Source organism: Pipistrellus kuhlii, unplaced genomic scaffold, assembly GCF_014108245.1.
Source record: "Pipistrellus kuhlii isolate mPipKuh1 unplaced genomic scaffold, mPipKuh1.p scaffold_m20_p_26, whole genome shotgun sequence".
In the NCBI taxonomy this organism is placed as follows: Eukaryota; Metazoa; Chordata; class Mammalia; order Chiroptera; family Vespertilionidae; genus Pipistrellus; species Pipistrellus kuhlii.
Window position 1 is genome coordinate 6,865,892 of NW_023425525.1, and position 10,745 is coordinate 6,876,636.

The following is a 10,745-nucleotide window of genomic DNA, read 5'->3' on the forward strand; positions in this document are numbered from 1 at the left end:
TGAGATTTGGAGATGAAGAAACTAACAGGTAGGAACCTGCTGACATTCGGGGTCAAGCACTGCCAAGTCATAGCTACTGTAAGCCTTTATTAGTCAATAATACTCCATCTCCTATTGAGGCCTCTACAGGAAACCCCGAGTCAACAACCGCAATGCTAAGGCTCCTAACAGCTGGGTAATTTCAAATGACCTGCTAGTTTAGTACCATTACAAGAGTAACCAAATTGGGCCAGATTCTGTGTTTCAGTTTAAAAGGTGTGTCCTGCCCCAGGGCCTTTGCACTCTCTGTTCTCTCTGCCTGGAACTCGATGTTCCCTGCATGGCCTCATGGCTAGCTCCCTCATTTCTGTCAAGGTTTTTGCTCACCTATCAGCTTCTCAGTGAGGCCTATCCCGGCCAATCAATTCCAACACCTCCTCCTCCTAATCCATTTCAGCCCATTCTAATCTTTCCCTTTTCCATACCACCTTCCAACATATTAGATAATTTACTTCTTATGCTGATAGCTTGTTGTCTATCTTCCACCAGCAGAACATAAAATCCCCAAAGGATGGCATCTTTGTTCACCAAAAAACACCAAATGACTAGAATTGTGCCTGGTACAAAACAGGTACTCGATAGATATTATTACACAAGTAAATTCAATATGCATAGGCACTTTTACAAATGTACCAAATAATCACATCTGGTAAGAATGATTGACTAGCTGTCTCTCTGAGACCAAAAGACAAAGATTTTAAAGCACCGGGATGCATACATGGAGAAGCAGGCATTTCATGGTCTGTGACATGACCTTCAGGGCTAAATTTAGTGCTCTTGCTGTTTCTATGATTCCTAGTTACCAATTTAACTTCACCTATCTAGGATATGCATGTCAAGAATGTTTTTGGTGTTTTTTTGTTTGTTTGTTTTTACAAACTCAAGTATCTACTCATAGATAAGAAGCAAGCACATCCTGATCAGCATTCCCTTCTTCAGGAAACAGAGCCAGGCTTGGATAAGTGGACAGCAAGGCTGAAGCAGAAACACTGCACAGTGACAGGCTTTGGGGTTTCCAGGCAATATATATTGGGGGAGGGTTTCACTGGGCCACGCGGGCTGCACAGAAAGATAGGTGCTCCCGTGCTAGCAGTGATGGCACCCAAAGGAGAAAAGAGGAACACAGGTGCAGCACTCTTCCAGGAGGAAGGGAGAGAGCTAACACAGAGGCTTGTGAAAAATCACACTTCCCTTGGCTCCACAGCCCCAGGTCCTTGTTCCTTATGGGTACGGGGAAATAATGTAAAACAAGAGCTAAGTGTACATGTGTAAGATAGAAGAGACAGCTACACTCAACTTAATGCACTTAATCTGTACTAAACAATATAGTTATAGTGAAAACTATGGGCCTTGTACTCTAAAGGCCTTGAAAAATCTGTCAAGCAAGACACATGCCATAGTCCCATAAACCTTCATTTCATTGCTGCTTAGGATTTTGACTAGTGGCTACAAGGTCCCCAAGATGGAAATGCCACCTAACCATATCTCTAATACTCTCATGATTGCTAAATAGCAAGCTCCCTAAAACCAAATTAAAGATAACATTAATATATATATCTTAGCCATCTTTTCACGCATCTTTCTAATGTGGCCACTGGACAACATGGACATGAAATCAGTACGTCAATCATTAAAAACAACCATCTAACCGTCTCTAAAAATTTAGACTGAACCACAAGCAATAAATACCACTTCACAATAGATCTTCCACCAAATACTTTGTCTGATATATGTTTACTCATGTATCTTCATCAAAAGCAAAGTTATTTGACACTGCCTATAAACAAGGATTTTTAAATTACCGAGTCAGGTTATTTTTATTCTTTCTTTCTGCATATGGAGCTGGTGTTTGAAAGTAAGAGGCCTCTCCTCAGTGGACGGAGATAATAAAAGGGTCTCTTCACGCTGGGGATTTTCACTGTTTGTTCATTTTAACATTTACTTTTCCATAAAGTTTGCCAACTTCAAACTACTTCCAAAGTATAGTAATTGTTAGCCTTGCTACACAGTTCTCCTAAATCATAGCTATTGTTATAAACTTAATTTTTCAATATTTTCACTAAGAGAAAAACACTGGCCTTTTGAAAATGGTCATTACTTAAAAGCTGAGTTTAAGAAAATTGATTATGGAACCCTTAACCCTCTTTAAAAATGTTTGCACAATCCTAAAGACAGTTTCTGCAAACTTAAAAAGTGATTCACCAACAATTAGTTTTAAATCATCTACAAATATGTTAGAGTTAATCCTTCTTGAGGATTAACTGTAACACATTTTAATAAGTTTATACTTTCTAGTACACAGGCAATGTGGAAAAGTTATTTTAAATTAACGAGCTGAACCTGAAGTAACTGTTAATCAGAGTGAATGAGCTATGCAATGACAACCTTCCCTAGATGAGAAGACACTACTGATTTACTTACATAATATATATTTACTTATTTACAGTTATTTCTTTCTATTTATTATTGAAGGTAAGGAAAGAAACTCGAACTAACAAATTTCTATTGGAACTGTGCATCACGGATGTTTTAGTATTATTTTAAGCTACACATCATGAAAAATCTGATTTATCCTTTAAGCAACTTCAGTCATGGCTATTCAATCATGAAATGAATCAGCAAACTTGAACACTCCATTCAACTGCTTTTAAGACAACCAAAACTTGCCTAGCTCTTCAGTCATACCTTCATCAGAGGGGATGGCAGAAGCTATGAAATGGATGTTTAATGCTAAGTATGTCGTTTCATAAACGTGGTCAATTACTCATCAGGATTATCTTTTGAATGGCATTCTGAGGACATTTTGAATGATTTTTTTAAAACCATTCATCCCATTCTAAACAAGCATTGATGCTTCACAAGCACCCACTATGTGCTAATAGAAGGCATTACTCTAAGTAAAGGGGCTTAAATCGGCCTTATGTTATTAGTGCCTAAGTACACTGCAGTCCTGGTTTATTCTCTCAACTTTGTAGAAACCCGAGCGGCATCCACGTGGCTGAATCCAGACCATTCATTTGGGAATGACTTTCTGGGGCAATTTACAGGTCCTTTGGATTGGGCGGCCCTGCTGGGCCATCACCTTCACCTTCCAGCCTACACTGGACAACTCGTGGGCGCTGGCCACACCTTCCGCAGGTGGCTGGATCGCCTGAGCCAGATGCACCCACCCCTCCCCCCTCCCTGGAGCTCCGGATCGCAGTGTGCAAATGTGTGCAAGGACTTCTCCGGATTAAAGGACTTGTTGAGAGGCCCTGGGGCCCTAAGCAGGACCGGAAAGCGGCCGCCCGCGAGGGCCCCCTCCCCGGCGGTCCCCGCGGCCCCCACGCCCGGGGCGCCGCGCAGGCCGCCGCCGTGGATGGGGCGCGGCGGGCGCACTCGGGCCTAGCTGCAGCTGAAAGGCAAATCGCGGAGCCCGGGAGCGTTTAAATGCCCGGCCGCGCGCCCGGGGGACCGCTCTGCAGCCGCCGCCGCCGCAGGGCCTCCGGGCGGCCGGGCCCCGGGGCGCTGGGCGCGGCCGCGGGGGCACCGGGGACCTCAGCCCGCAGCCCGGCGGCCGCCCGGGCCGGGCAGGGCGGGCCCCGGGTCCCGGCGCCCCGTCCCCGGCTCCTCCGGCGGGGCCCCGGCTCGGCCCCCTCCGCCGCACCACACCTAGCAACGGGCGCTGACAGGACGCAGCGGCGGCGGCGGGAGGAGGAAGCGGAATGGCTGCCGCGGCAGAGCCACCCCCACCCCCGCTCCCACCTCCCCGCGGCCGCCGCCGCAGCGCTGACAGCTCGCGCCCGGCGGAAGCGGCGGACGCCCGCCCCGGGCCCCGGCCCCCCGGCCGCCCCGACCCCCGGCCGCCCCGACCCCCGGCCAACTAACTCCGTGCCGCAGCCCAGCCCCGCGCCGCCCCGGCCCCGCCGCATCCCCGGCGCCCGCCCGCCCCCCGCACCCCTCCGCCGCGGGCGCCCTCCCCACCCTCCGCAGCCGGCGCCGCGCCCCCGGCCCCCCAGCCGGCCCCCCGCCGGGCACCCCGGGGCGCCCTCCCCGCCCCCCCCGCTCCCCGCCCCCAGGCACCTCGCGCCTCCGGACCCGCCGCCCGGTCCCCGCCCGCCGCCCGCCGCCCGCCTCCCCCCGGCCACCCCGGGCCACCCCGGCTTCTCCCCGGGCAGGAGTTTCCCGGCCCCGGGCGCCGCCGCCCGCCCGGCCGTTACCGATGTGGTTGTCCTCGATGTGCTCGATGAGGTCGGCCAGCGTGGGGAAGTGCAGCCCGCAGCTCCCGAAGCGGCAGGTATTGGAGAAGAAGGAGGCGGCGGCGATGCCTGTCATGGTGCTACATGGAGAGCCCCCCGGTGTCGGCTCTGCAGCGCCGGCCGGCCGGGCGGGCGGCGGCGGAGGGAGGGCGGCAGGGTGGGGTGGAGCGAGGAGGGGCTGGGAGAGGGGGAGAGGCGGGGAGAGGGGCGCGGAGAGGACGGGACGGAGGGAGAGGGGGCGATGCGATGGAGGGAGCGTGAGGACGGACTGGAAGGCGGAGGGGAGGCTGCGGCGGCGGCGGCGGGAGCGGCGGCGGCGGGCGCGGCGGGGGAAGGGGGAGGCCACCGCCGCCGGGAGGAGGGACCAGGGCGCCCGCAACTGCTGTGCGGCCCCAACCTCTGCTCCTGCACCGAGGCCTCACCTGGGAGCGCCTGCCATCAACTTTTATCTCCCGGGGCCTGCTCTTCGCAGTTGGTGATACGTGCAATCTGTCTGCAGCCTCCTTGGCCATGTCTATTGCATTCTCAGTATATGGTAGTACACATCTAGCAATTACACAGGCAGCCAGCCGTGGGAACGCGGGAGGTACCCAGGCCCCTCTCCAGGACATCCGCTTGCACCTGGCCACCTGTCTAGGTGTGACAATGACATTCACAGGGGACCCGGGAAAGGTAATTGTGTGCACCTTACTATCTAAACCTTCTTTAAAAAAAAAAAAAGTCCCTATTCTCTGGAGGTTTGTACTAACTAATTGATTTTAATGAAGTTTCCCACTAGGCCAGAAGAAAATCTTAGCTTTATTTAAATTTCAAAGTAGAGTGCTTGATTGCCAAGTGCTTTTATTAGCGTGTGTTTTACATATGTACCACGTGTGTTATATAACCTGCTGCTTTTGGGAAAACAAAAACGACAATGATTTTATTCCTTCCCAGATTACAGACTCCCACTGCCCTGCCTCAGATCTGGGAATTAACCCATCTGTCTTCCTGGGAGCAAACTGTTAGAAGAGAAATGACAGTGCATTGGTTAAAGCTAGAAGGTCAAGGGACATATTAACTCTTCATCTAAAAGAGAAGGGAGTCCCCAGTCAATCAAGGTGGCACTGTCCTGTAAGCATTCCAACCAGAATGTTGACCACTTAAGTACTGAAATTAAATTTGGTAGCTTCCCTGAAAACAAGCATTGTCCCCACCCCCACCCCAGTTTCACACATATTTTTGCCTGTTAAGTGTGTGTTCCTCTATAGCATTTTTCTAAGTGCCTAAGGAATATTACATTATGAAGAGCTTATGATCCAATAGTGCCTTTTTAAATTAATGCAGGAATATCAAAATTAGCATTTTGTTCCTTTGGACAAATTTCACTTGCCCTCTGGTGCAGTTATTTAGAGAAATAGTATTCCCCTCTCCATAAACTATACTCAGCTATAGTGTTATCCTATCTAATAAAAGAGTAATATGCAAATTAATAATAACTCTGCTATATCCACAAGCCACGCCCAAAAGCCAATCAGAAGCGAATATGCAAACAAGCCCAATCAAGATGGCTACGGCCACAGAGAGCAGGAGGAAGACTTGGGTTTCCCAGACAATGGGGGAAGCCAAGCTTTCTGCCTGCCCTTGTCGGCCTAGGCCTCTACTCAAGGCTACAAAGTTTCAATGATAGAAGATACTTAAATCCAAACAGAAATGGCAGCAGCCATGGAGCAGGGAAGAGCAGGAGGCTAGGGTTGCCCCTGGCAATGGAGAAAGCCAAGCTTTCTGCACACTCTGGCTGGCCTAGGCCTCCACTTAAAGCTACAAAGTTACGATTATAGAAGATACATAAATCCCAACAGAAATGGCTGCTGCCCCAGAGCAAGCAGAAGGCTTGGCTCCACTCCAGGCTACAATGTTTTAATTGTAGAAGATAAATAGACCCCAGATACCAGGGCCTCCACTTGGGTTGCCAGGGGGCATGGCCAGCCTGCAAACCACCACAAGCTCATTGCCCAAGGGAACCCCACCCTGATCTGGGACATCTTTCAGGGTAAACCAGCTGGCCCCCACCTGTGCACCAGGCCTCTAGTCTATCTAATAAAAGAATAGTATGCAGATTAAACATTACTCCAATACACAAGATGGGCTGCCCCCATGTGGTCAAAGATCCTGCCCCTATGTAGTCACAAGATGACCACCACAAGATGGCCAGCAGGGGAGGGCAGTTGGGGGTAATCAAGCCTGCAGGGGAGGGAACTTAGGGGTGCCCAAGCTGGCAGAGCAGGGAAGTTGGGGGCAACCAGGCCTGCAGGGGAGGGCAGCTGGGGGAACCAGTCTGGCAGGGGAGCAGTTAGGCATCATCAGGCTGGCAGGGGTGTGGTTAGGAGGTGACAGGCTGGCAGGCAGAAGCAGTTAGGGGCAATCAGGAAGGCAGGCAGGTGAGCAGTTGGGAGCCAGCAGTCCTGGATTGTGAGAGGGATGTCCGACTGCCCGTTTAGGCCCGATCCCAGTGGACATCTCTCAAGGGGTCCTAGATTGGAGAGGTGCAAGCTGGGCTGAGGAACACCCCTTGCCCCTGTGCACGAATTTCATGCACTGGGCCTCTAGTTTCCAACAATAGGATTGTTAAGGCTTTTCATTTGTGTATTTAGAGTAAAAGCACAGCAAAGTTGTGCAGCAACAATTGTTGGGTGTGATGAATTCCCTCATCCATGACATTTTCTCTTCTTTCTCATTTCTTCTGTTTCCCAGCTCACAAGGTAACAAACTTATGCTTAGATGAGAGTTGGGTTGGGTGAAGCTAGGGGAGTTGTGTTGAAGTTCAGTCTGGTGCCAAGAATGGTTTCCTGGGCCCACTGGGGGTGGGGACAGGGCCCCAGTGGGACTGATAATCAGCCAAGGACCCGGTTGGCAGGAACTAGGGCCAAACAAAGGTCTAAAGTGCAGGAGTGAGAATTCTAGATCTTGAATTAGAATCCTGGCAGCTGTGCAGTGCATTCAGTTGTTCACTCTGGGAAGGCCTTCAGCTAAGAGCAGACAGATATATGGCAGACACACACCAAACCAAAACAAGACAAGGAAAGAAAATGCAAAGGCTTCAGCCATACAGGTACCGGAACAGCTTCCCCCTAGAGATGTGTCAGGCACCCCCACCATGCATTCTCCAGAGCTTGAAGAAGTAGCAGCTCTGTCCTCTGGAGGAAAGACTCAATGGGGAATTAACTCCAGAGAAAGTGTGGAGAGGAACAGAGGTAGTTCAAGAGAGAGAGCTCAGAGATGGAAAGTGCAAGAAATGTGTAGGTGGAAGATGAATGAAGTAAGGAGACTGGGCTGCACAAACAGGTAAGTTTCTACTAATGACTATCAGTTTCAGTATTCCTAAGATTAAATCTTGATTGGTCAAATTTAATAAATAGATTTTGATAATAATAAGTCAAAATAACATAACATAAATATTTATATTTTAAAATTATTTTTTTTCTTTATCTTCCAGTGTTTCCCAAAGTGTGGTACGTGTACCCCCAGGGGTACAGGAAGAGTTTGGTGGGGGTACGCGTTGCACCGGAGTATGGTGTGGATATGCACTGCACCGTGCTTAGCTGCGCCTAATTCTACGTTCTCATGAGTACGAGGGGTACTCAGTGTTACGAAAATTATAGAAGGGGTTCACATATGTCAAAAGTTTAGGAAACACTGTCAATTACTAAATTTTTGAGTCTTTTTTGCATGAAATAACCCACTTTATGAATTCTTCATTTATGAACTAAAGCTTTACTTATCTGACATTCTGATAATATATATTTTTTTAATTGCCCACAGTCGAGGCATTTCTGGTCTTTATATTCAGTACAAAGTCATGGGCTTTAAGATCTGGAAGATACTCTGGCCATCAGACCCACTGGTTTTGTAGATGAGGTAAGGATGTGGTAAACTGAGGCCAGACGCCTGGAATGAGTTCTCGCCAGGCACACGCAGTCTGTTTCCTGTCTATGTTCATAGTGCACTCAATAAGGCAGCAATAGACAAAAAAAGGTCAGAGTAACCACAGGCAAACTTAAAAAAAAAAATGCTTTACAATGGCATGCTTACCATTATACTGATATACTAGACATGTTTGTTTCAACAGTGTTCCTTCAGATAAAGTCAACATTAGATTATAAAAGCATAGAACAAACCCTTCAACCTATTATGTCCAAGAGAAAGTGATGGCTGATATACCTCTGTGCTTTCAAAAAAAAAACATTTGACTACCCAATTTGGGTAGTAAAGATACTTCAAAAGAAAGGGACAGTGAGAGAACTGAGGGGTCAGAAGGACATGATAGCAGCTGTGAACTAGAAACCATTTGCCTTTCCCCAGAGCACTGTGCCTCCCAGTATGTTGGCCTACACAAAATATGGACACACTATAGTGGCCCCATAGCTTGGTACATAGATAGCATTACAAATGATCTGGTATCCAATAGCGGTTTCCCCAAACCCAGCATGGCCATTACTCAAATTCTAGGTGCCAGGAAGGTCTAAATCCATTAGCCTAATGGAGCCAATCGAAGCCGCCAAAGGGTTCTGTTTCATACAATTGTCTGGCCTCCACATACAGCATTCTGTTAATCTAGGGATACACTGATAATCAAAACCATGCGCTTCCTGTGCCCTGTGTGGACATCTGTTAATACTACAAGAGGACGTGCATGAACATTGGATTCTATTTTTAAATTAACTCTCCATACTGCCTTCCACTCTGGGTTTTCTGGGTCATTCTGCAGGTCCCTCTTACGGGATCTTTCAGGTATTCCAGAAGGAAACAGGATCTTAGGCGGTTTGCGGTATTCCTTTACTGTCATCACTGTGTAGACTGAGCAGATCATAAACCCAGGTCTTCTTCAGCCCGTGCCAGCCTCTGGCCATTTATAAGACACTTTGATACTCTCGGGCTCTTGAAGACTCAGGCTGCCACGTCTGCCAACAGCAATCTTTGCCTCAATGGGATGCTTTCTTTAGGCCCCACCACCTTCCAAGGAGGACAGTGTCTACTCCAGGTTTTCTTGTTTAATATTTATGCCACCAAGTCTTAAGCTCTTTGTATTGATTTTATCCAAGCTCAGAAATGAATCGGCTTTATCTGCTCTTCTTTCTCATTTTGGGCCTCCCGTCTCATTCTTCTTAGAATTAAGGGTTAGCCTTAGAAAGAGTGACAGGAAAACCCTCAGGGGCAGTACCCCTTAGCTCCCCACCTGGCAGTTTCTGCCTTGTTGGCTATATACATAGTTATGACATTGCATTTCCAGTTCCTTGCAGGATTTCTTCAGAACTAGATTAATGAAATACCCAGCCAATGACTACCGTTCTAACTGAACATCACAGGCCTACCCTCCTACTACAGTCTGCCACACTGCTGCCTGATGATAGCTACAACCCCAACTTGATGGAATAAGGCCAGCCCGGCCTCCAGTTTAAATAAGGGCGTAAGAACAGCCAAGCCATCAGTGTTTCACTGGTTCCTTTTACATGATTGAACATCTATGCAAGGCTCCTGGTGCACAACTGTAGAAGGTGTAACTTACACAGGTAACTGCATTAACAGTGACCCCAGGATTTGGATAACCCTACAGTTCTGATCCAAGGGATACACAATGAATAAGACAAGAACAGTCTCTCCTCATATGAGGGAGCAGCTGATGCTTTGCAGGGCCCTCCTGAATTGGTCCTCAAAGCCTGCCAGTATGGCTTCGTGGACTCCATGTACTGTTCTTATCCTCTTGGCTGCTCTGGTGTCTGCCATTTCCCTCCTGCATTAGGTTATCAGCTTTGGCTATAATGGAGTCACCAAGGCACTAATACTTAAAACCAACTGCACAACCTTTCTGCCCAGAAATGTGTCTCCCCACCCCCCAAGCCCCACCCCCCAGTTTTTTGAGGTTTCACTAGCTTTTCTCTGGGACTCAGACAAGTATCAATGGAGAGTGGGTTGAAGGACCAAGTTGGGAACATTGCTCCCTGGTGTCACCTCCCCTGCTAAAATCCCTCAGCATAAACCTTCACCATCAGAATAGACTTCCCATTGAATGACCATCATAATGGGATCTCTGCAGAAACCTCCCAGCCCTACTTCCTTCAGTCCCTCAGTAGCCTGACATTTCAAATGGATCTCATTCCTTTGGTTTTCGAAATGCACTCATTGTACACACACAGGCCACCTCGCCTTTGCATGTGTTGTGTGTCCCACCTGAAACATTCTTTCCTCTTCTCCACCAAACACACTTCAGCAGCTCTGCCTGTCACCTCCACCAGGAAGCCTTGTCTGCTGAGCTACGTGCTTATCATCTGTGCCTCAGCCAAGCTCCTTCTGCATTAGATTTTGACTGTTGGTTTACTTGTCCTTTTTCTTTAAACCAGTGGTTCCCAAATTATGTTTTTTAAAAATAAATTTTTATTTTGACTTCAGAGAGGAAGGGAAAGAGAAAGAAATATAATTGTTGAAAGAAATCAT

At 48.4% G+C, this 10,745-nt stretch overlaps 1 protein-coding gene across 2 annotated transcripts in view; it reads right to left on the reverse strand.

The window, feature by feature from the left end:
* JAZF1 (JAZF zinc finger 1) overlaps positions 1 to 4,471 on the reverse strand; it is a 281,117-nt gene extending 276,646 nt beyond the window's left edge. The window contains exon 1 of one of the 2 annotated variants that reach the window (XM_036453901.2): positions 4,239 to 4,465. In XM_036453901.2, the coding sequence (XP_036309794.1) occupies positions 4,239 to 4,353 (115 nt within the window). In that variant the 5' untranslated portion in view covers positions 4,354 to 4,465. Of the gene's footprint in view, positions 1 to 4,238 lie in introns of both variants that reach the window. The other variant, XM_036453903.2, reaches the window with a different exon arrangement.
* Between the last annotated feature and the right edge of the window lie 6,274 nt (positions 4,472 to 10,745).